This window comes from Parasteatoda tepidariorum, chromosome 1, assembly GCF_982258835.1.
Source record: "Parasteatoda tepidariorum strain Cologne lab strain chromosome 1, Ptep-v5.0, whole genome shotgun sequence".
NCBI classification, from domain to species: domain Eukaryota; kingdom Metazoa; phylum Arthropoda; class Arachnida; order Araneae; family Theridiidae; genus Parasteatoda; species Parasteatoda tepidariorum.
In genome coordinates this window covers 44,450,024-44,476,797 of record NC_141755.1, presented here as the reverse complement: position 1 = coordinate 44,476,797, position 26,774 = coordinate 44,450,024, and the positions used below count along the sequence as shown (strand labels likewise).

At 31.3% G+C, this 26,774-nt stretch overlaps 1 protein-coding gene and 1 pseudogene across 1 annotated transcript in view; one reads left to right on the top strand and one right to left on the bottom strand.

Annotated features, from left to right (window-relative positions):
• Positions 1–26,774, top strand: part of LOC107447298 (uncharacterized) — a 49,547-nt gene that overhangs the window by 13,654 nt on the left and 9,119 nt on the right. Inside the window, exons 2-6 of the mRNA XM_087162559.1 lie at positions 6,623–8,395; positions 10,377–10,560; positions 15,179–15,439; positions 17,654–17,818; positions 22,152–22,310. Of these exons, the coding sequence (XP_087018685.1) occupies positions 6,638–8,395; positions 10,377–10,560; positions 15,179–15,439; positions 17,654–17,818; positions 22,152–22,310 (2,527 nt within the window). The 5' untranslated portion in view covers positions 6,623–6,637. The remainder of the gene's footprint in view (positions 1–6,622; positions 8,396–10,376; positions 10,561–15,178; positions 15,440–17,653; positions 17,819–22,151; positions 22,311–26,774) is intronic.
• Positions 18,886–19,004, bottom strand: LOC122272069 (5S ribosomal RNA; annotated as a pseudogene).

The following is a 26,774-nucleotide window of genomic DNA, read 5'->3' as shown; positions in this document are numbered from 1 at the left end:
TTTTTTTAAACTATCGTTGACGTTCAAATGGATTCAGATGAGTACACGGATTCTGAATCGTCTTTTTCGGATTCATCTTCTGAGTCTGATTCAGACGATATGTCTTTAAATGATGGACGAGTTTGGTGTGTTTCATAATGTTAAAAAAAAATTCAATGAACACTCCTATGTTGATGTTTAAATTCTCTATATTTTTGTATAAAATTTCAGTTTCCTTTTTTTTTTATTTTTCTATATTCACATTTTTTGGAAGCTCACTAGAGTAAGAGCATAATCATAGTCTTGCATCAAACTCCTAGCATGTATTTTCTTTCACAAAATATTTTTCGAATCTGATTAATTGAAATATATTCAGCAATAACGAAATACAAACTAGTACTAAAAGTCTAAAGTTAAGATTACCAAAAAATTTCTTATATGTACTCTTGAGAAATTTTTAAAAATAGAAATGATTTTAAAGTGGTAATTAATTAGATATCAAATAACGCAATGAAGAAAGTCTATTATGCAAATTACTATTCATAAATTTCAGATAAGAGCTTGATAAAAACGGGTTTAAAATCCTTTAATTCTAAAATCAACAAAATGTTTTCATTAAATAGAACGATGTTATGATGACTGATTAGTTCAATATAATTATATACTCAGTAAACACGAATATACACTCTATTGATTCTAATACCCCTATTAAAATTTCAGGTTTATAAATTAGTAAAATAATTATTCTGAAATAAGAATAGAAATCAGACTGAGGAGCTGTAGACAAATTATATTGAATTTAGATAGGAATTAGTGATCTAGAAAAGGGAAAAAAACAAGCATTATTTAAGAAATCACGACTTCATGAAATTCCAACAACACCAATAAGAGATAATTGATTAAAAGTTTTTGCAACATAAAAGTTTTGCAGTTGGCAGTCTTTTTAGCAATTAAATATAGAGTGAAAAAATTCTATGTCACAAAAATTATTTTAGACTTTGAGAATGTTCTATATTCAGCTTTTAGGAGACTTGAAAGAGAGCATATACTCCCTTTATTTACACTACTTCAAAGTTTTATACTAAATCTACTATTATTAGATGACATGATCTTTTTAGTTATTTTATTAGTGAACTTATTAGTGAAAAAAAAACAGGTAGCATATTTCATTTTGCGCTTTCTTTTGATGCAATAATACATTCTAACTGAAGATATCCTGGGGTCAACACTATAAGTTTTCAATGAATGAAAGCAAATGTTGCAACAAATTTCTTGGAGAATTACTTTCTAAGATGACAATAGGTGTAGTCAATGCATGGGGAAATGGGAAACGGAAGATTGGCGTTTTGAAAGAGGGATATTTACTTCTCTGCAAGGGGTCATTTCCTGTATCGCAGCCCAGTAGTTGCTAATTGTATGGAATTCCAAGCTTTGTACATTTCTGAAAAGAAGATAAATCACTCTCTGAATCCTTGACACTCTGTTTTTAAACCTATTCTTTAAATTTCTCTCTCTTCTGCCTGTCGTCTTACAAGAAAACATTTCTGGAGAAACATTATTACATAATAGTTTGCAATGAGAAACGTATTTATATATGTAATTTGAAAAAGGAGGGACAGAGAATTCAACTAACAATAAACAAATTAAAACCAAACATTAAATTTATTGTCTAAAAGTATAGAGTAGTGCATAAAAATAAAATACCTTCACAGTAAAATAAAATTTGAGTACTTTAAAAATCAGCTTTATATATAATAGAAAAGCAATAAGAAATAATTCTTAACAGTTGAATCTGCTAATATACCTTATATATATATATATACCTTATATATATATATATATATATATATATATATATATATATATATATATATATATATATATATATATATATATATATATATATATATATATATATAGTTCAAAATGTAGAGAAAACAAGGGAAAAATTACAAAACAATGAAAGACTTCATACTTCAAAATTGGAGTAAGAACTCACTTTAATACAAAAATCCTCTAATTACGCTTTTATCTCAATTTCCGCTTTTGTTTTCAGTTTTTGCAATCTGGCAATCTTGTTACGAAAATATTTCAAATCATTTTTAACAAATTTCCTGTTCATCATTTCAAGTTTCATTCTGTTTTTTCTTTATATTTTATATTCTGTTGTTACGTGATACTTTTACTTATTGTGCTTTATTTTATTTGGTGAAATTTTTCTGTAAAAATTTTTTTGTAAAATTTTTTGAGTGCTCCCCGCTCTATTGCATTGATATATTTTGCTTTGGCTATATTGATACAATATTAGAAAGCACTCTTTTTTGTGGATATAATCGTGTGAGCTGATGACGAGATTATATCTTTTATTATCCGGAATTTTTAAAATTTTTGTCCTTTTTTTCAGATTTTTCTTCCTTCCGGTTTCTTGTTATTTTTCCCCCCTTCTTTCATTCTTCTGAAATTTTTTCCTTGTGCTCTACATTTTGAACTTATTTTATGAGTTCTATTTACTTGCAGCCTATGCGCAACAAATAAAACTTATTGTTTTTATTTATTTTCTTCGTGTTTATATATATATATATATATATATATATATATATATATATATATATATATATATATATATATATATATATATATATATATATATATATATATATATATATATATATATATATATATATATATAATTTTAAAAGTTATCTATACTTTATTGCGACACCTTCAACGATGTTTACTAGAATTTTAACAACCAAAATTGCAGGATCATCATACTTGATATTTTTGAAGCAAATGTGTTGTTGTCAACTTCCATCGAAAGTTAATTCATAAGTAAGAAAATTAAACAGTTTTTAAACCGTTCGAAATACTATATTAACATATATTTCTTTTGCTAAATTATCTAGGAAAAATAATTTTCTTTAATTTCTCTAATATTAATTTTTGAAATTTTTTTTTACACATTACTAAATAAATACTAGATTGTTCGTCCTTTTTTTTTGGTCATGTAAAAGTAAAAAACTGTGTAATACAAATAAACCTAACTTTGCGTTGCCTTTTCCTTTGATTATTGTCCTTAATATGTATTGATTATAATTAAATCAGAAATTCGAAACAAATACATCAGAATAGTATTATTACAAAATTTTGACAGAAAAAAAACTTTTAAAAATAAAAATTACTTTATACTCTTTCTTTTACCTAGTTTTGTTTTTTTTGTAGTAAAAGAAAGTTAGTTTTGGATACATTTTTGAACAATATTAGTCTATTAAATAATAGATAACTTTATGAGGAAGAAGAAAACGAATAAGTAATTTCTTGTTAAATAATAAGAGCTATCCGAAATCCATGCAAATTTGAAATTCATTAAATTCCTTTATTATGGCGCAATAAAACAAGTATCTTATTTAGTTTCAAGAATTATACTCACATTATTAATCAATTACTTGATAGTATCTCTTAAAATTAAAATTGTTGGAGGAAGTAATCAGAGTTTAGCTGGGAAAAATTGCTTCAAAGTATTATTATATGGTTTTTATATAAACTTAAAACTCTTAATTAAAATTGAACTTTAAAAGATATCTAATATCGTCGGTTTCTTTGTAGTTATAAGATTTTTGATTTTGCGAAAAATGTTTTGAATATGCAAGTTATTTCTTAAAAAATTCAATAACTGTCTTTCGTATTCTGTTTTTTCAAGATTTTATTTCTGTATAAATTTTAGACGCGATAATTCAAAGGAAATGCTTAAAACATCAAGAAAAAAAATAAATAGAATTTTATTTATTCGCTCTTTATTTATTTATTTATTATTATTTTTTTTTCATATCCTTCTTTGCTTGAAAATTTTTAAAATAATGTGAAGAAAAAAAATTACTCTGATTAAAATAATGTTTGCAAAGTAAAATTTTAACATTTCAAAATTAGTGAACTTGAAAAATAAGTAAGGTGTACTTTCTGGCAGTTTGAAAGAAATAAAATAAGTCAAAATCTAAACTAAGTTAAAATCTCTTCCAATTAAGTTCACAAAATAAAATTCAGTTAATGAATATTATCAAAATATCGAATTTACAGTACTTATAACGAAACTGCAGAGCATTATTAATAGAGATATTTAAAAATTTATTCAAAATAAACAAATATTAAAAAATTTGAAAGTAATTTGAGATAATATATCCCCCCCCCCATTTTTCTAATTTTAAAAAGAAGAACTTCAATTAAAAAAGAAAATAATAATAAAAACAGCAATGAAAGCAACGAAATGTTTGATTTGGTATTAGCAAAAGAAAAAAAAATGGAAATAAATAAATAAAATAAAATAAAACTTTAAATTAATTTTTCCCCTTCACCAAAAACTTTTCTTATCAGTACCTTTTAACTACTAATGTACTATGAACTCTAAAATAAACTCACAACTCCTCTGTTATAGTGATTTATGATGACAGCTATCCCCACCTCTCAATTAGTACCCAGTCGGCGGTCGTAGGGGAAGGAAAAAAAATACCAGCGAAAAACTCGGGCGCGCCGCTAGAGAGGCAGATAGGCAACCCGAGTTATTCCGGGCTTGCCGCTTTGCGTGTAGAAATGATTCCGAGTTATTACGGGTTCGCCGCCAGGAGGGTTAAAAACTACTTGGAAATTAATATCAATAACTGCCGAAAATGCAATCAAAGCACGACATAAATATCGGTATTATTTGCCTAAATTAAGCGTGTCAAAAAGTGTTTATTTAAATGCGCGATTCAAATCTTATGTGTAGAAAAAATATCAACAAATACGAGCGACAGTAGGGGAGAGTGGGGTCAATTGTAACATTTTTTACTTAACTATTTTTAACTAATAAAAAATTCAATATATTATTAGTATTAATAGACAGACGAGTAAAGTAGACTATCCTCTACTAGAAAAAAAATTAAATACCTGATTTAAAATATTATTATATTAGTTATTAACAATTTTTGACAGTCGTGCACTTGTTACAATTGTCCCCACTTACGGGGTCAATTGTAACAGTTCATAAATTCAACTAAAACATAGTTAATTATACATATTATCATAGTTGTGATATATTTTTTTATTGATCAAAATAGTAGTGATATTTTAGGAGTAAAAATAATAATGAGCAGAGACCTAAAGGGTTAAACTTTTAACTTTAAGGGGTTAAAAATTTTAATTTATGCTGTGAAAGGTGACAAATAAAATAATGCACATGCAACATAATATAAATGATATAGGAAACTATTGGTGGTTCTTAAAGAGTTAAGTAATGGTTTGTAAACATAAGATTATTTATTTTCAGCTGTTACATTCGTCCCTTTACTTGTTGTTACAATGGTCCCCAAGACGCCATTTCAGCTTCATTTGTTAAAAACAATGCTAGTTAATAAACAAAACTAATCTTTTTTTTTGAAATGTTAATTAAGGTGTCCACTTACATATTCGGTTAAGAATTTTTTTTTTGTTTAAACAAAATTACTTTGTTACAATATAATATTCTAATACCAAAAAAAGTACTTACGTATCGTGAAAATATCTTTCGTGATGTAACTCTTTCAAAAGTAGATAAAAATGGTTGCCAGCACGGGTGTACATGTAGATTTGTTAAATACACCTTGTGCGCCACCTAGGAACCAAATCTAGAACCCGACACTCGAAATTTTTGCTCTGTTACAATCGTACCCTGTTACAATTGACCCCACTCTCCCCTACTAGCGATAAAAACGATGAAATCGTCATATTAAAAGTAAATAATTAAATGAGTGATTTCAGATTGGCGTTTAATAAAATTGTTTAAAAAAAGTGTTTGATTTCGTTTTTCTTCTTCTTCTAAATACGAAAATTAGTAGTAATAACTGTCGGAATATCGATTGAAGCAATTAACGAGGATATCGGAGTATGATTTCTTGAATGCGCCATTTGAGTTTCGCGTGCCATGATAATATCTGTATTTTTTAAAAATTCGCGAGAATATCAATAATAATTGAGTGATTAACACTAGATTGCCTAAGGAAGTCATTTTGACTGCTTTTAATTTCAATTAGAAAAACAATGATGCATATAATGACACAATTTCTTAGAATTTTGTGACTTTTTGTACGACATATAATTTTTTTTATTGTTAATATTTACAAATAACTTGTTATATAACTGTAAATATTATAAAAAATGCTAAAAATTAATTCTAAACAAATTTATTTGCGCATTCACAAACCAGTCATTTTGACTGCTTTTAGGCAATATAGGTATATACTAATTTTCCGTCTTTCTAGTGTTAAAGACATCGAGATTTCAAAAAACCAAGTAAAAATTCGCAACAATAATCTTAGAAACAATAATCAAATCCTTAACAAAAGTTATCAAAACACCAGTTAATCCAGTTGGGCTGGAGGAAACTTATTTTTTCCACTGTGGAAGAAACTGATGCCTTGGTAGTCACATAAATATCCGAATCAATAAACTTTTTCTAGGGGCAGATACACCTTTTTCTGTAGAGCTTATTCCAATAAATTTTAAGGATCATATATTTTTCTAATCTCAAGAATAAAACTATTTCAAAACAATTTTAAAGAACATGGTACACAATTTAATAATTTAATCTAAGGAAAGTTGGTCTATTTTAATTATATATTTATGTTAATTTCAGGTGAAGTGAAGAGAAATGGAAGTCATTAATTTTAGAACCGTTATTGTGCCCGAAGAGAAATATGCCACAGATGATGACATAGCGAAGAAATTTAAGACATATCTCGAACAGCTGACATTTCACTTTGAAGCATGTGGTCTGATGGACGTCAGTCTCAGCTTTTTGAAAGTGAAAAAATCTGAAGAAGAAGATACCCCAGAAATAGAAGAACTTATCATTCAAGTTTCTGCCAAGTGTTTGCTAAGAGACCAAAATTGGGTGCACTACTGTCGACAGTTGCGCAGTGAATGGAAGAACTTATTTTATCCAAACCCCACCCCAATTTTGGCTTTTTATGAAAGCAAATCTTTCAGCTCCTCACGCAAGCATTCTCACGTATACACTGCATACAAGACTATTAGTTTTGGAATTTTACCACATGATGGAGCCTTTCATCAGTACTCCTCACTGGAGTCAGATCAGAGTTTAGACTCTCACCACGTGAATTTTTATCACGATAGTCGGTCTGTTACTATAAAATACGAAGCTTGGGAATTAGTTTTCCCTTACAGTAATATTAAAAATGTATTTGTCAATATCGATTCGAATTCTCATGAAATATTTTTTGATTTGTGCAACCCACCTCTTATTTTTGAAACTGAACAACGTTACAGTAAATATATAGGAAATTATCAAATAAGACACAGATCTGCTACCATTACGACTGGTCCGAGCTGTTGGGGTAGAAGGAGGAATAATAATTATTTGCCTGTCGGCGAAAGGAGAGCATTATTTGACGTTGAAACGCTTGGAAAAGCTACGGTTATGAAACTATCATTTACAAATGCTATCGTCGTTGAAGAGATCGTTAGCAGAATTCATGCCAGGTGCGGTGAAAAACCAATACATTATGCCTACATTGTTACTAAGCAGAAAGAAAAACCTGACATTCCTGACGTCAATTGGAATCATTTCGGATCTACATACATGATAACATCGATTTTTAAAAGAAGTTTTACAGTTCCTTCTCAAACATCCAACATACATACCTCTCTACGTGTTTTAGAAAAATTTTCTTTGCAAAATGGAGATTGTCTCGAAAAAGCATTAACACTCGTCTTATCGACTTTAGAATCAGGGAAGATCATGAACTATTGGCACGCCATTGAGCGACAATATTACTTTTATCTTAATCACAAAGATGAAATGGATTACATGCACTATATCGTGCCCGAGAAGTGCCGATTAATCCGTCGCATAACTGTGACACCCACGCGTCAATTGCTTTGGCCACCTGAAATTATGTTCGGTAATAGAGTTTTGAGAAAATTTGATCCAGAATACGCCATTCGGGTATCATTTAGAGATGACGACAATTCTCGATTAAGTTTCAACGCTGCAAATGCTGAGCCAAATATTTTGGAATACTCGATCCGTAGACCAATGTCTACAGGAATACGCATTGGATCTCGCCACTATGAGTTCCTGGCTTGGTCTAATTCCCAGATTCGTGATCATGGCATATGGACATACGCTAGAGATACTGAAGGTAATACGGTTCAGCATATCCGATCGTGGATGGGAGATTTCTCTCACATTCACTCTGTTCCCAAGTATATGGCGAGAATGGGGCAATGTTTTTCTCAAACAGAAGATGCTGTTACTGTACCATTAGATCCCCGTCACATTCGAACAGAACCGGATATTGAAAGAGGATGTGATTTAGCTAATGGTGGCAAGCCCTATTGTTTTTCTGATGGTATTGGACGTATTTCAACGAACTTAGCAACTGAGGTAAGAATACAACTATCAGGGGTCTGTCCAGACATTTTGTGAAAGGTCCGTTTCTCACGAAATTGTGAAAAAATTACTCACATTCTTTCAACCAGGGTCCGCTTTTATGAATTTGTGCAAATAGGGTCCGTTATTGCAAAAAAAAAACTTTTTCAATGTGTTTTTAAATTTTAAATAGATACAAGATTAGGCTCGGCACTGTAAAATTATAATAAAAAAATTAAATTTTCAAAAATAAACAGCAATTGCTGCTTCTAAATTAGAGATGCAACATACAAATATTTGGTATTTAACCTATAGATACTGCTGAACGCATAATATTCAAATTCCGGACGAATAATGGAAGAATCCTCTGCCGAAGACAACGTTTATAATCCATCTTTCTTGTTTTCTGCCCTGGGAAGGATTTATTCGATTAACAAGATAATAATGAAGATAAAAAAATTTGTGAAAGGTCCGATTAAAAGAAAAATCATTTTGTGAAGGGTCCGTTTTTAAGTTAAAATATTTTGTGAAGGGTCCGTTTTTATGAAAGGATATTTTGTGAAGGGTCCGTTAACGGACCCAAATTTCTTCTAAACAGACCCCTGACTATTAACAGTGTGTAAGTTTTGTTTCTTAGCTAATCCAATTTTAATTATAGCGATCGGAAAAATTTAAAGCATTTTCATTATTCTTGTTGCATATGTCGTTTAGAAGTGGGTTTGTAATAATGTATCTGACATTTTAAAAGTATCTAGTTAAAAGGACTTTATCATGCGGTTAACGCGTTCAATTTCTATCAAATGCTTACCGAAATGAGAAGCTAGCTCTAAGCCTCTTAAATTTGTTTTAAACGGTCAAAGGAAATTAACTTCATATTGTATTTTTAATATGTATGGCTGTAGTAGTATTTTGTTTACATTGCACTAGAGCTGCCACTCTTGCGACAGTTAGGAAAACATTCAAAAGGATAATCCAAAAACATGCTGTCAGAATTTTGATTTCATGTGGGAATGGTTCCCCCGCTTCGGCAGCCCGAAGACCTGTGCACGAAGTCGAGTTCTTAACAAGAACCGATACTGTACATCCTTAATCTCTTCGAAGGTTGATAAAAGTGGTCACCGAGACTCTCAAAGACCAATAGATGTCAGTACCATCAGTGCTTCAGTACAACAAGCGCTCAAATCTCGATGAACTTAATACAGCTCTCACGAGAAGCACGTTAAAAGATCTGGTGAACTTAATACAGCGTTCCCGGTCTTCAGAAAATATCTCTATTAGTGGAATCTGTTTATTGAATTCCTGATAAAATTCAATGAATGACAAATATTTGAAACTGGCGGCTAATCAGATATACACCATTGTTTGTGACGTCACTAAAAGACCTTAGTGATTTCAACGGCCTTATTTCTCGGTGGCTATGGCTTGGCTTACTCATAATAGAATGGAATGAACAGTTGCTAGCGTAAACATATGCTATGACACGTTTCAAAGATAGTCGCAATTTCTCAGGGGATAAGGCGTTCGCCTTCCAACGAGGCGAACCGGGTTCGAATCCCAGGCGATACGAAATCCGCACCCAGCTTGCACTGACCACAGGGCCGACGTGAAATATCCTCAGTGGTAGACGGATCATGGATTAGAGTCCCCTTGCCGTCAGGTTAACTGTGGGAGGTTCTCGTGGTCTTCCTCTCTATGTAACGCAAATGCAGGTTAGCTCCATCAATATGTCCTCCACGAAGGCAAATTTCTCCCAATACTCGATCCAGGAGTTCCCTTGTCTTCTGGATTGAGTTCAAAATTACAAGGCTAAGGAGTTGAACATTAGTAGTCGTAAACTCATAAAATTGGGTCGGCTGTTCAACGACGGTTAGTTTATATTTTGAATAGTAAATTAAGAAAGAGAATTTAAAAAAAGAAATAAAAAAATTTTTTTTGTGTTATATGTAATTATTATATAAAGAGACAGAGAGAGCTTATTCCATTTCCTTCCCTATAGGTGCGCAATGCTCTGGGCCATGATAAACTCTGCAGTGCATTCCAGATACGGTATGGTGGCTATAAAGGCATGCTGGTAGTAGATCCTACCTTAAAAGATGCGGACATAGTGTTTCGAAAGAGCATGAAAAAATTTGATTCCCCTCAAAATCAAAGATTGGAAATCGCTAAAACAAGTGCTCCAAGTAATGTTATTCAGTTATTTTTCAACTTTTATCTGCATCGATTTTTGTTTCTTAATATTTGCATTCTATTCTACTTTTCTACTCCATCTAATTTAAGTTAAGGGAGATAAGTTTACCGTGAGAAACTAGCTATAGAAGTTTAGTTGCAACCAAATATTTTTTTAAGACTATTGCTTAGAGTTAAGATTTATCTTTAAACATTGATGATCAGGCAAATCGTCCCTAAATGAAACGGATGATTTTGTATTCCTTAGACAGGGGTCTGTTTAGAAAAAACGGACCTTTCACAAAATAATTTATCTTTTAATCGGACCCTTCACGAATTTGTTTATCTTCATTATTGTTTTGTTAATCGAATAAACCCTTCCCAGGAAGGGGGGGGGGAGAAAGACAAATGTAAATGAACTAAATTTTGTCTTCGGCAGACGCTTCTTCCTTTATTCGTCCAAAATTAATTTTCCGCGTTCAGCAGTATAGGCTAAATACCAAATATTTGTATGTTGCATCGCTAATTTAGTAACTGAAATTGCTGTTTATTTTTTAAAATTTAATTTTTTTAATTCTAATTTTACAGTGTTGAGCATAGTCTTGTATGTCTTTACAATTTAAAAACTCCTTGAAAAAGTTTTTTTGCAATAATGAACCCTATTTGCACAAATTCACAAAAGCGGATCCTGGTTGAAAGAATATGACTAAACGCTTATTTTATATTCACAAATTACGAGTTATTTTTTCACAATTTTACAAAAACGGACCTTTCACAAAATGTCTGGACAGACCCCTGTTAGATTGGCTGCAGTACGATGTAACTTAGATTCGATTCTAAAGTGGTAACTTGACGTTTTCTCTAGACGATTCTCAAATAATTATTAGAGCACCGATGGTCACTGTAAACTTTATATGACCACCAATGACTACCCTATAAATATTTTGGTGCAAGGCAAGTTCTTCATTGCATCAAATTATAGTGTTACATCTTTTGATTTGTGTTGTTTAGTTTCTAAAAATTATTCAATGTGAGTATACGTCCTTGATACCATCCAAAATACCATTCAAAGGATCACGTGGACGTAAAAAACGGTTTTTGGTGCGAAATATTATATTGACATACATTTTTTAGCTTTCTGCGACAAACCTTTCTGGCCTTAATATCTTTCTGCAAGACACTTTTAATAATAACACATATATGTGCTACTAACTAAATTTAAATTAACTGAAATGGTGTGTTAACAAAAAAAACCTGTTTGTATAAAATTAAATTGGATATATTTTTTATATGAATATGTAATATTCGATGTTCTCACATTTTGTAAAAGGAAAACACACTAATTATTTCCTTTTTTTTGCCATTTCGTAAATCATCATCACATCAATAATAATAATTAAAAATCGCAAAATCCGTAGCAGTATCTACCGAAAAAATATCGACGGCGAAATCACGCGAATTGGATTCTTCATTTCAAAATTTTCATGTACTTAATTTTTAAAAAAAATACTGGATAGATTTTATTTCAACTAAATCTAAAAAAAAATAAAAAAAAAAATAAGACATTCTTTTGTTATAAATTTGAATTTGTAACAAAATTCCCATTCACAGCCAAATTTTATTGAAATGTAAAATATGGTCTTCTTGAAAAAATATATATGTGAATGAAAGAAAAGGGTTTCTGAACGAAACTGTCTTTTTAACTTTCGCGATTTCGTTTTTTTCCCTACATTTTTTAATTAAAATTCTAGCGTAAACTAGTCATTATTGAATTTTATTTATTCTTAAATAAGCATTTACAAGCATTTTCTTCCTCTCTGATGCTTAAAAAAAGGCATCTTTTGAAAATAAATATGAAGAAAAAATCCTTCAAACATTTCTGCAGAAACGAAATTTTTTACTTCATTATTTAGTATTTTTCATTCTTTTCTAATAAGGATAGAAAAATCATGAACATTTCTTTCCTCTCTGATGCGCGAAAAAGGCATTTAAGTATAATTTTAGAGAAATATTATCTTAAAAATTTCTGCAGAAAAGAAAACCAAAATCTTTTACTTTCTAAATGAAATTTCTTTTTGCTGTAACGTTCTTCGACAATGTCGCTGTGTCACCTATATTTTGTCACGGTCCGCTGCAATGGTGTAAAAAGAAATATTTCTAAAATGCCGTCGTAAGAAATTATGAAATTTATTGGTCCACAAAAATACATTTTAGTTGAAATTTTAATTTTTGATTCAACTACTCTCCTCCCTAAGTTAATTATAAAAAAAAACTGATTATCATTCTTTATTATAAGAATCTGTAATTGAAAGCATATATAAAAACATTTTTTACTACCATGCATAATATAGCTGATGTTTTATTTTTTGTTTGCTGCTTAAATGGAGTTATTTTATTTTGAAATTTTTCATTACATTCTCATCCTGCTGTTATTTTGTATAAATGTTTTGCATAAGATTTCGAGGTGTGTCCAGCGAATAACTGTCTGATTTCAGTAACTTGGAAGCAAAGGTATGATTATTGTGAATGCTGTAAAAACTTTATACAGAAATTTTGGATTTTAGTTTTACATCAGATGCAGTGACGCGCCATTGAAATTCTCTGTCTGCCAGTTGCCTTTGCACCTGTTTGTCGGCCTCTCTGATTGACACTTACGATTTCGTCATTTTTTCGGTTTTAGTTTTAACTTGGTTCTTCTCTGACCTCACCAAAAATAAAAATCTAGTGGTAAATTTTAAGTTGTTCAAAAATAAGCTTGCGAAGAACTTCAAATTTGTGGTAAAAATAAGCCAGTATAAATACACTGTGAAGAACGCATTCACAATGGCTTATATCCGTCTTTGAACAACCGCCCCAATTTTTGGGTTTACGACTGCTAATGTTCAACTCCGTTGTCTTGTAATTTTTGAACTAATCCAGAAGGCAAGGACACTCCTGGATCAGAACCCCCAGAGGTATTGATTTGTTATGGGAACATGGAGGACTTAGCGACTCGACAAAATTTATCGTGCATCAGTCACCATTTACTACACGGGAAGTCTTCGGCCGGCGGGGATCGAACCCACGAACTCTAGGACATGCGCCCAGTGCCCTACCAACCAAATTATACTGGCCTCACGCCATGGCTGTCTTGGAAGAACATTAAATTCTATTTTTACCTTTTACTTTGCCCTCTGGCTGGAGCTATGCCTCTTCGACGCGGTAGAAGAAGCACCCTTTACCTATGAGTCCGCCATTCACCTTGTGTAAGAATGGAGTGCTCTATAGGGATATTTCATCGAATATTCTTTGAAGTTAAGCTCTCTCTTGCTCCTTAGATGAATTCGCTATTGGTGCAGTGTAGGAATGGAGTGCCCTACCTATCGTTTTTTTTATCGAACAAGTGAAGAAGCTCCCTTGCTCTTTTCGATGAGTTTGCAATCCATCTTGATACATCTGCTGGCAAGCGCAAAAGATGCAGTCTCTTCCCTATCAACAGCTGTTCGTTTTTTTTAATTTTTTATTTTTATCTCGCGACCTTACTGTGATTCGATCACTCATGGATCGGATCACGTAAAAAAATGTAGAGACGAAAAACGGGTTTTGAGAAAATAATATCAGTAAATTACCATTTCGATCAACATGATCAAGACTTTACTTTTTGTATGTATCTAATAATCAGTTGGAAAAAAATTAATTTTTATTTTTACTCCTTCCTTTTTTTTGAAAACATAAATAGTCTTAATTCAAAATATTTATTTTTGACCCACTCAAAATGTCGTAAGATAATAAATCTGAAATTTTTAATAATTAAACTTTTCTTTTAAATTGTAAATTATCCGCAATTGAAATTTAAATAATAATTAACTATTTCTTTCTTTTTTTTAAATTATGGCACAGATGGCAGCCATATACGACCACAGTTCTAGCATTAAAACGTGAAAGGAGGTTTATCGTACAGGATAAGGTCTAAGCCGTGTATTCTAATAAATAACGTGTCTTCCTGGTACTGAAACATCACAGGTTCGATTTGAATTTTTCGGCACATACATTATTTTCAAGAACTCATACAGCGTCATCTGTTGGCAACTGTTGTAATTAAATTCTAACACTTCTGCTTAAAATATTTACAACTTTCATAATAGACATACCGTTTGTTTCTAATATATTTAATCTTGAAATCAGTCGATCATTTGTTTGGACACCTTGTATTCTCTTCAGAATGTTCGATAATATTGAATTGAAAATTTATAATGACTTTATAATTGTTACCGTGAATTACCGAAATCTTAGAGAATATCGAATTTCACCGGTGAATGTCAACAATCACATAGTCGCTTTGGTGAATGACCGAAATTTGTTATATCCGATTTGATATTAATTTTTTCGTTGATATTATTATATTCATTCGATATTTTAATATCTGCTGAGGATAGATTAGATGAACATTAGTGTTCGGAGTAACGGTTAAATACGTACTGGCCATGGTACTTGACCTTAAAAAAGCATTGATCTAGGACATATCGGACAGTGGCACTTAACCAGACTTATTATATATTTCAGACATTTACCAAAGCGATAATGTGATTGTCAACTTTCACCGATGGAAGTCAACAACCACCCATTTCTTAACACATATATATTATATTTCAGTCAGCCTCCAGTTGAATAGACCATTCATTACTCTGCTGAATGACTTGGGAGTGCGTCACAGGACATTTTTGAGACTGCAAGAAAGTATGCTCCGCAATTTGACAGATATGCTTTTCGAAGAGGAACAAGCTGCCGCATTTTTGGCTTCCAAAACACCCTCGGAGATTTTTAAGTACAAAGAAATATCTAAATCTGGAATTTTTCTTACGACAGAACCTTTCTTTAGGTCACTGTTGCTCGCTCTTCATCGTCATCACGTTGGTAAGAATTTTATATCATTTATTAATTTAATTTTCTCATTCATTCAGGAGTAGTTAATTTCTATTATCAAAATAATCAGGTGAATTCAGATGACGTATAAACATGTATCGTTGATTTAAAAAAGCTTGATCTAAATCACAATTAAAATCATAATTTTATTTTATTTTATATTTTTTTAAAAATTCATTTATTTAAATTAAACATTGATTTAAGAATTTACAAAACATTTCATAAATTCAAAAAAAAGGTGTTTTCTTTTAGTTTTGTTTTTGATAAATATTTTTAGTTGAGTTGTGTTAAAAATATAGAGAAAACATGGAAAATAATAAAGATGAATGAATAGAGAAGAAGAAAAATTATTTAAAAAAAATAATAATAATTATTTCAAAAAATATATTTTGCAAAAGCTAGAAAACAAAATGATGAAAAGATGTAATCTCTTCATCAGGTCATGTGATTATATCAGCAAAGAGGAGTGCTTTCTAATATAGTATCAATATAGCCAAAGCAAAATATATCAACACAATAGTGTGAGGAGCACTCAAAATTGAACCGAAAATAGAACACATTAAGTAAATGGTATATGCGAAATAAAACATATCAAACAAAAAATAAAATGTAAGGGAAATACAGAACAAAACGAAATCTATAAAGCGAGTAGCGGATTCAAATGAATTTACACATATCGTAATCTTTCAAGAATGATTTAAATAAGATTACCAAATTACAAAATATGACAACAGAAGAAGAAATCGGGCTAAGAGCGTAAATAGAGGGATTTTGTTTTATAGCGCATTCTTACTGCAGTACTGAAGCGTGTTTGATTTGTTATCTACCAAGGATCGGCCCGAAAATAGATGTGATCAAGGTAATATACTGGATAATTTAAAGAAGTTTATAATTAATAAGATTGATATTTAATTATACAATTTTAATGATTTTAGAAAATTAACATTTATTTTAGAGAAAGAGAGAGAGAGAAAAACATGAATTACCCGTTTTGCAGGAATTTGTCCGAAATGGATTTGCACGTGGTAAAAATATATAAATTAACAAAGAAGTTTTTAGTAAATTTTTTATGATGGCATGCAATTAACTGAATGATTTTAGCCGACCGGCCAGTGTAGGAGTCATAGAACTGGCCTTGCATCAAAAATATTCTGGGTTCGAATCCCGGGCAAGGCATGGATGTTCTTTCAATCTCTGTACTATGTGTCCTTACTGTGGGAGCAACGTTGACCCACTTAATATGGTTTCCCTGAAAGAGTGGGCAACAAATCTGCCCTCGTATGCTTGTATGACCAAGGTCATTCTTCAGGTGGGCATTGAAAAATAAAACTCAGAATTTAGTTACTTTAGTTAGGTATCCGTTTTTTTTAAATCAAATTTTGAAGGAGTTTGTCTATTTGTTTTTTGGATAAATGAACATTACTACATATTCTTTTAATTCTATTCATTTGATTAAAAATGGTATTTAAATAGATGTTTTTAGAAACCTTAAAATTCCAAGTAATTAGTTTATTTATATATTAAAATAAACATCATTTCGTTTATCGTATAAATCAACAAAGCAGATATTTTCTTCTTTTATAATACCCAAATCCAAAAAAATTAAAATTAATATTATCATCATGATTAAGAAGCAAGATAAATTAATTCGCTACTCGCTTTATAAATCTCGTTTTGTGTTTTGTTCCGTTTTTTTATTACATTCTATTTTCTTTCTTTTTTTAACGTGATTTTTGTTAAATACACAAAGGGGCGACCTTTGTGCTAAAATACAAACTAAGGTAAACAACGTTAAAGAGCACAAAAATATTATTAAAAGCAGACAGCTGTTTCGGATGCTCAAAGGGCAACCTTCATCAGTGCAACAGCCTGTTGCACTGATGAAGGAATGATGTAAAAAAATGCTTATTTTATTTCATTTACAGATTTATGAATACTGTTTTTAAAGTTTTTTGATTGATTTAAACCAATCGATTTTGTAATTTTTTATGATAACTAAACTTTTGCACAATTTTTGATAAATGTATTTTATTTATTTAAATACAAACTTAAATTATTCATTGAACCATTTTTTATATTCTGCTTTTTTTAAAACCAACTACGATTTAAAGTTTAGAAAGTTATGCTGTGAAAATATTAAAAAAATATAGTTCATTTTAAAGTATCTTTTTTGTACGGTAGTCAATGATATCCCTCTCTTTATAGAGAATATCAAAAAAAGAGCAAATATTATAATTGATCCCAGCCTTGGACGAAATATGTTGGGGGTACTGGATGAAACAGGATTGCTTCAAGAAGGGGAAGTATTTGTTAAGTATACAAAAGATATTTCAAAAGGTGAAACAACACACGATACAGTCATATTAAGAGGTAAATATGTTTTCATTAACTTTCCATTTTTGAATTTCTACAGAATTAGTACTTCATTTCCGATGCCAATGTTAAAAAAATCATGCTACTCTAAAGAGAAATTTTAAGTTTTTAAAGATATTTTTAGGTCATTTAATTTAAAATGCTGAATTCGTAGCTGTCCTTATTTCCCCGATAAAAATACTTTATTCTTATTTGTCCTGGAATTTAGCTCTTGGTTCTGTAATTTCTTTCTTTTCTGTTTTTTGGTGAGTGTGTGTGCGTGCTTTTTTTTTCAGAGTATCTCAGTTTCTAGAAATATAAATGCCGAATTTTAGTAAACAAATTTGAAAAATCTAAAGATTTAGATTTTTGATCCAACATCTTTTTATTTTATTAACGATTTTTGTAGAAATTGAAAAATTTGTTTAGGGGCTGTTTACTTATTATATACATTGTTCAAACCCTTTTATTATTTCAGTCATTTTATGAAACGGAAACTCGATAAACAATTTAACATTTTCGATGATGAACTCCGAGGTCATATGTTAGTATTTTCAGCAAATGCAATAAAAACTCCTTATATACTGGAAACTTAAAAATTTCTGTTCTAAACAAAATAGTTCTGATGTTAAAATAATATGTTTTATTAGTCTTTAGCAGTAAAATATGGCCTTATTACTGTTATAGAGCAAATTATACTTTAGTATTTTCCTTTTTTAAAAGTAGTTTGGTATATAAAGGGTAGAGTGGGGTAAAACAATGTACTGAGGTGACACCAGACACCATGATTTTTTTTAATAACTGCAGGCACTGAACTTTCGTTCTTCGCCTTAGAAGATGCCAGAATTGTTGCTCATTTATCGTTACCCCGTGGGCAAAGTCACGGAGGCGAGCAACATTACCCACGCCACACTGCCTCAAATACCCGTTCATAGGGTGGGCCACATTCATACATTTACACATCAGAAGACAACACAGAGAGAGAGAGAGAAACATCCATGCCCAGAGTAGGATTCGAACCCGCAGCCATTGGCTTCGCAGTCAGGCACGCTAACCACTCGGCCACCTGGCCGGCTTTAAAAATATGCCAACGGCACGCGGTGTTCCCAGGTGGTCACCCTCCCAAATACTGACCGCGCCCGATGATCCTTGAGTTCGGTGATCGGACGAGAACCGGTATTTTCATCATGGTATGGCCGTTGACCACCTTGATTGTGCCGAGATTAGTTATGTTTCCTAGGAGTCAAGCTCTGAATGGCAATTTACGGCCATGAAGAAGGATTTACCATTTTAGGCGTGATTGTGTTGATTAATTCATGGTGTATGCGTATATTAGTATTTTCTACGTCAAAGTTCTCAAATGTTTTCTTGTTTTTAAGCGATCCTTATTAATTGGACATTACAGTTATAGAAATTATTTTTAGTCCAACTTGATTATACGTTTATTAAAGATTCATACCCTAAAAAACACTAAAATGTCGGCCAACAGTAGTTCTGTTCTGTTTTGTTTCGATAATCTCTGCTTTCTGTGAGAGGGTGGAGATCGGATCAATCACGGTCACCCCTTCCTTTCTATATCTGTCTATGCTGAGCCTACGAAAGCTGCAGAGCTCAAGAGGAATGAGATTGGCTATCGAAAGGGGCTGCAGGTGGCGTAGAACAGAACTCTCTACCTGTATACACTTCGCATGCTTTCACCATTAAATTGTGGATAGTCATAGGAGAAGAAAGTACGTTGGTTTCTGTCTTGATTTTTAAATAGATTAAAAATTTTATAAGTAGGAAATTATTATGGAACTGAAAACTACATTGTACATAGATCTAATAGAAAGCTCCTTGGAAGTTTTAAAAAATATGTTTAACACTTAAAGGCAAAAAATAAATATTAAGAAAGAGGAAAATAACGTAGTACATTCCCATGCAACTGTGAAGAGGTAGAGAGGGAATAAGGGGGAGATCGACAGCCTAAGCTTAACAAAGTTTTACGTGTCTGAGTACAAAATTTATTGAGGGACCCTATTTCAAAGCACAAAACTCATTATTTTCATATTTTGTAGAATTTTTGATGAGCCTTTATACAAAATTGTAAATCTTATATAGATTTAATTACATTCTCTGAATTTTTAAAAAATTATAAACACTATATTTTTTGTAAGAAATTTTATTGGACCTTTAGCAGTTCCTGGTCCCGGTGCTATTATAACAAGGTGCGTAGCTTTTTTAAAAAGTGCTTAAGGTGCTTATTTACGTTTTTTAAAAGCCCTCAAGGGAATGCTTTTTTTTTTTATTTGGGGTTTATGAAAAGTGCTTAATTTTCTATCTTTTAAAAATAAATTTTTTCTTCGCTTCGATTGATTACAAAATTATTATAAATAAAAATTCGCTAAATTACAAAACATTCGTGATTTTTACAATTTCCTCTGCAATATTTGTCAGAATTCTAAATTTCTGACCCCTTATTTTGAGCTTCAGAAATCGGAATTCATCTAAAAAAGGTGTCTTTTCGGAGAAAGTACGTTTTTGTGTCCAATATCGTAACCTAAATACTTAATTAGTCTGCAATACTTAATTAAAATATTTGACGTCACCCCTTTAAACCTTTAAGGTTGAGTCCCAGAACGTGAAAATCCGATTATTAGATCAAAAATTATTCAGGGTGGTTCATTTTTTTTTTAATTTTGCTTTCTGTACAGTGCATAAAATAAGAAACGGAACACCGATATTTAATCGAATGATCGGATTTTTGTGCACGAACAAGCAATCTTAATGGTTCGAGGGACAGGCATTATAACCGTCAACGTGCGACGGATATTTTAAGTCCCTAAATCAAACGCAAACGCATTTTCTCTGTAACTTTTTTGAAACGGATTTCCCACCTTTTAAATCTCTAGGGTAGTCATTTATTATTTCATTAGATATCTGTCGAACACACTTATTATAATAAGCGTGAAGGAAACGTAATATTGGGCGATTACGTGGAAAATCGTAAATATTCAATTTTTTTAGGCTTCTATTCATGGCGTGATTTAAACAGAAGAATCAGAATTCACGGATCGATCAGCTAGGGTTTAAAATAATATTTTCTTTTTGGAATTCTGTCGCTGAGGGGGTGTTGCAAGCTGCCTTTCTGAAGGAAAAAAAAAGAGTTCAACTTTTTTGATCGCCGCAGACTGGTCAACGTTCGATAATTTTACCGAGACCAGCTGAGGACGCTGGGGCGTTGATTGTTTAAATTTTAGATTGATTTAATAATTTTAATTTAATCGTATTTAAACATGCCTTCAAAAAAAAATACGGTATCGGTGAGGTCACGTCTTGCAGTTTCCGGTTAACCCCTCATCCATGCATACCTCAGAGAAGTGCACCACAGTAAATAAAATAATTTATTGTTCCTGTACCATTTGATCTACAGCTGAAAGACTTTATAGTACTAAAGTTAGGAAAGCAGCTCCCACAACTTTTTGTTTTCTCTTTCAAACTGCTTTTTTTATAATAAAAATCTAGATAATTTTTTTTCCAGTTTTAAATAATCATATATTCATTTGAGGGTCACCCCTTCAAGGGTTAATTGAAAGTAAAAAAGAGGTACGCAGTTATTCTGCAATAGTCCTGGGCCCTTCAATAAAAATAAATGTCAACAAAATAATTCCTCTGAGTGCATCCTTCTTTTTTTTTTTAAAAAAAAAAAAACACTCTGTAAAAAGATCCCTGCCACTACGGGATAATTTTTTCTTGTTAATTATTACTGAACCAGGAAGCAGAAATAAATCCTCCAGCACAACAGCAGACGCTGATAATTATCATAGCATTTGCAAATTACTTTTCATTTCAGAAAAAAAAACATCCCAACATCTGAAAAATATTTTTCATTTCAAATTTTTAAAAATCGAGCTTAAATCGTCATTGAGGGAAAAAACAAAGAAGTAATTTTTAATTCCTAAACTTACTCAAATACTCTTTGTTTCTGGTTTTTGATAAAATTTGTTTACCAATCTACAGATATGTAAAAGGTAAATGATGACTTTCAAAAATTCCAAATAATATTCTTTAGTTACCTGGAATTTTGGAAAATAAAGAATTAAAAAGACGATACGAATTTAAAAAATAATTCTTTATCTTCAAAAACTCTTTTTTTTTTTAAAAAAAAAAATTGCAATTCCATTATTTCAAAGTGTATAAGAAAATATAATTGAAAGAACAACATTTTTTTTTTTTGTGTAAAATTTTTATCTGCTTTATGTCTGTAAATTTTGATTCAGACAAATTTGAATTTAGGAAGATAGTGCTGCAGATTGACTCTGATATCAAAATATTTGTTTGTTTATTATATTACTTTCTGTATTTATGAAAGGTGAAGTGTTAGTGACCAAAAATCCATGTGTTCTGCCTGGAGATGTGCGGAAGTTCACTGCTGTTGATAGAGCTGAAGTAACACGAAGACTGGGACATATTGTGGATTGTATTGTATTTCCTCAGAATGGAAGGAGACCTCATCCTACCGAAATGTCTGGTGAGTCTTTTTTTTTTTCTTTTCTTTTGTCGAATACTAATTGAAAGAAGAATTTGACTTATCACATCTTCAAATTGTGCATCTTTGGTGAGAAACATCTCTATTTCCTTGATGTTTGTACAGAAATTTAGTTTCCATCTAGTTGTGCGAAACCTTTGGAGTACCCATCAGGAAACAGTTCTATCGAACGGTTTGATGTCAAAATGTATCCTTTGGAAAAAAGGAGGTCTTCCCTCCCCTCGTCGTTTGCACCTCAACCAATGAAGCGGGTGTGGCAAAAATAAATATTGGAGTTATTAGATTGGAAATAATGTTACAGTAAAACTTGCAGGTTCTTTTTCAAATTTTCATAATGTGAAATAATTTTCACACTAAACCTTTCTTGGCATAAAACAAACTTATTTAAACGCATAATTATACCACAACACAAACATAAAATGAAGTATATAGAAATAATAGTAAATCACATCATCAAAAAAATGCTTCGCTCCTTAAGTTTTGTTCATATCTCGTAGCGACATCTAGTGGTGGCAAACCTTACAGTTACTGAGAAAAAAAATTTCTTCAATATTTTATAATTTCCTGATACACTTGAAGATATTAAAGAATAATAGAAAAGCAAGTATATTCAAATCAAATTTTGCATTGCATTAAAAATTAGAATACTTTAGTTACTTTTGTTCTAATGATCAAATTTTCATGTTCTGGAACTGTATCAAAATGGTTCGAGGGCGTAACCTTAAATATGCTAATTAATATATGCTGATGACATTTTTAATTAACGAAATCAGAAACACAGACGTATTTGAATAAATATTGTTGATGTATTCGGATTCTTGATCTCCAAAACGTGTCGGGAGAAGTTAGCTGTAAGATGGAAAATATGGTCCCAAGGCAAGAGAGAGATAGTTTAGTCCCGTTTAATGTTAATTTCACTTTTTGCGTATTTCTCCATAATTTGCAATAGTTTTACAGCGGAAATTTTTGTAGACAGTTATAAAACTTGTGTATCGGAAGATAATGCATTGTGGAAATTATTATTATTTTATTTAATTACAGCGAAAAAATTTCTTTGTATGATATACAACTTTACACTAATTTAATCTATGCAATTTTAAATGTCAGAATTCGAAATTTGCAGCAAATCGGTGGAGTAGGATTTTGTACAATAAAATTTTTACAATGCAACATCTTTGAGATGTCTATGTTCTCTATTCTAACTAATCCAATAAGAAATGTGTTCGAATTTTAAATTCATTAGGATCTATTAATAAGAGACCGAGAGTTACTCACTATTTGAGTTAGAATTGTAGAAAATTCTAAGTAAGTTTTGGATCTCCTATTTGACTTTTTAAATGGTGTTTAAATATTTTACACTGGATTACGATTAGATACCAGATTTAAGGATATGTCGCCGAGATCTAGGGGGAATATTTTTCCAAATGACTTCTTCCATGGTTAAAAAAACATTTATGAAGTCTTTTTAATTCTGTTTAGCCCTGGCAAAATTACCTGCATTATTCTAAATTATTGGTGCACTTTTATTCCTACGGCAGAAAAATGTTTGGTGCAGCTATAAGAGCTTCTGAGGTTCTGCATGATGGCAAACAAATAATTTTGTATGCTGCCACTATTCATCTGTATTGAGTTCAACGACTCGCCACTACTAGATTGTGTATTGGCGTCAAACATAACTCTTTTTAAGTTTCGTCAAAGGAGGGAAAAACACTCAAGTGGGAAATGTAGTATCTTCATCTATCTCCTTCTCCACCATTTGCATGAGTGCTAACTTTTTGTTTTCAAACATGAATTCTTTATTAATGGTGTTTTCAATATAAATGTAAACAGCAATACTCTTGAGCTCTTGATCTTTTCTTCTTCCGGTTAGAAAGTATACAACTGCTTGCTACAGTTTATTCTGCTAGGCGATATTTTAAAACAGATAGTTTTATGGTTATAATAAAAGAAATAAATTATGTAATTTCTGATCTCAACTTTTCTGTATTTTATAAGGTATTAAGCAATTCTGGAATTCTGTTTGAAGTGAAAATTTGTTTTAGTAATTTAGAGATGTAATGGTGTAAAAGGTGACATGGTTGCTAGATTTAGAAAGAACTCTTTTTTTTTGGCAGATCTAATTTGGCCTCTTTTTACTTCTTTATTACTGTTTGTTCTTGGTGCAAGCCGTGCACTATCATATATTAATGCAAGCGTATTGTTCGAACTGAGAGTTCCTTTAAAAATTATTTCGGTTTAAATTTCGAAGTTGGTATATTGTTGACAAGGTAAGAAGTGTTTTATAACGATTCTTTATTTCAGTGATGATTCTTACGTCTTAAATGACAGGTCTTCAAATGACGATTCTTCTTTTAAACACAAATAATAAATCTGGTAACAAGGACACGTATACAAGAAATGCAAACCCGGATGTATAGGCGGTCAAGAGCTTGCAATGCTCCTTAATGGAGAAAACACCATCCATACCAACTACAGAGTTCCGAACTGCTATTTAATTTTCTTCTAACTGAATCTAATATTTTTAAGGCTATTTCCTTCGAATCATTTAAACACTAGGGATATTTTTTTCAAATGACCACCCACGTGTCTTCGATTTCGTCTCTATAATGGTTTTTTTTTTCTTCAAAAAAATGATTTTTCTCATCACTTTTTCGCAGCGTTATCTTCAGCAACCGATTCGAAGTAACAAAGTTAGTTTTTCTAAATCATTTAGGAGTTAAATAAACATTAGGCAAATTCACTGATACGAAATATCCGAAAGAAGAATCTATCAATTAAAACGAATTATTAATTTCGATTTTGTTTACTTTTAAAGTTTTAAAAAAACATAAGCGGTTAACTTCAAACGAATTTTACGCGGTTTGAAAGAGTCTAGATTTTCTAATTCAATGTTACTTGGAACTTGAGAGTTTAAAAATATTCAAAGTAACTGGAGGGGTAATATTTACAACCATTCTTTTCTTTCATTAATCACTGTGGCGTTACTACCACTACGATTATTAAACATCAGTTCACTAACTAGTATATAAAACGTGATAACTCGATTCGTTTTGATAGATGAAGGTTGGCATGGTCGATAACTCCTCTCCAAACAATCACACAGGATTCGCTAACTCGGTGGTCAATAAATTAATCTGGGACGCCAATGTCTCCTGCCAAATTTATCATGAATGAACACTTTCGCTGTGCATAGCAAAACATTATGTTTCCTATTTAAAATGGCGATAATCAACACTTAAATTAGGTGGAGCCCCTTTACTTTACCTTTATTTTGGGAATCTGAATAAACTTAGTTATGGGAATTATTGCTTTCTATTTGGGAAATATAATAATTTTTGAGTTTAATGTCATTTTATCGGTGTAAGAACTAATTGTTCATAGATCCGCATTTTTTATACGTTAATTTACAATGTTTTTGTCGTAAGCCATTAAAGCACGGGGTGCGATTGTGCTTGTTTTTCAGTGGCGCCATCTATAGCTAAGAATTCGCACCCGCTTATATGGCCGACCCATTCATAAGCCATCCATTCATTCATAAATCGCAATTTTGATCGGAACCAGAGAATGATCAATCTCCAATTCCCCCAGAGGTATAATTTGTTATGAGAACATGGACGACTCTGTGACCCGACAGATTTAACGTGCACCAGTCACCATTTACTACACGAGGAGTCTTCGAAAGGCTGGATTCGTACTCCAGTCCTCACGAGCGTGAATCCAGCCAACCAGGCTATCCCAGCCCCTTAACCCCTTAAGGATCGGTTATTTTTCAAGAAAACGGTCATAAAAGTGCCTATTTTTTGGCTTTTGTATTTGTATTGCGCATTTGATTAGTGCTGCAACTAGTTTAAAATAAACTAACTATCTACAATTACCTTGAAAATATCCTGGTACTGCCATCAGGTGTGTAAAATGGGAAATAAACTGTTTTCCGAGCAAAAGAAATGAATTAGTTTTATTCTTATTGGCGCATTACTACTGAACACTCCAACCCGTCAATATCACGGGAGCGAGAAATAGCTGGCAAAATCTCAGCCCGTCATTTTCAAGGGAGCGAGAAGGAAGGGGTTAATTTACATTGAGAAGCTAAATTAAATTTATCAAGATAGTTAAAACAAAGTTTTGTATCGCGTAGAAAACTATGGTATATCTACATGGTATATCCATACTTAAATTAAATGCACTTTTATAAACAATGAGAATTCTTGTATAAAACATCTCTATTTAAGTTTTCTAGGCTGATACTGAAAAAAATACCGATACTAATAAAATTGGAATTCATCGAAATCCGGGACATCTGAGATCTTAAGTGATGATTCCTACTACTTTCTTTATATAACTTTTGCCAAAATATATTTATTAATACAATATCAGATGACTTAGTTTTCTCATACCTTTAGTGCTTTTACAAGAGCACAAATCTTCACCATTTTCTGTTAGAATTTT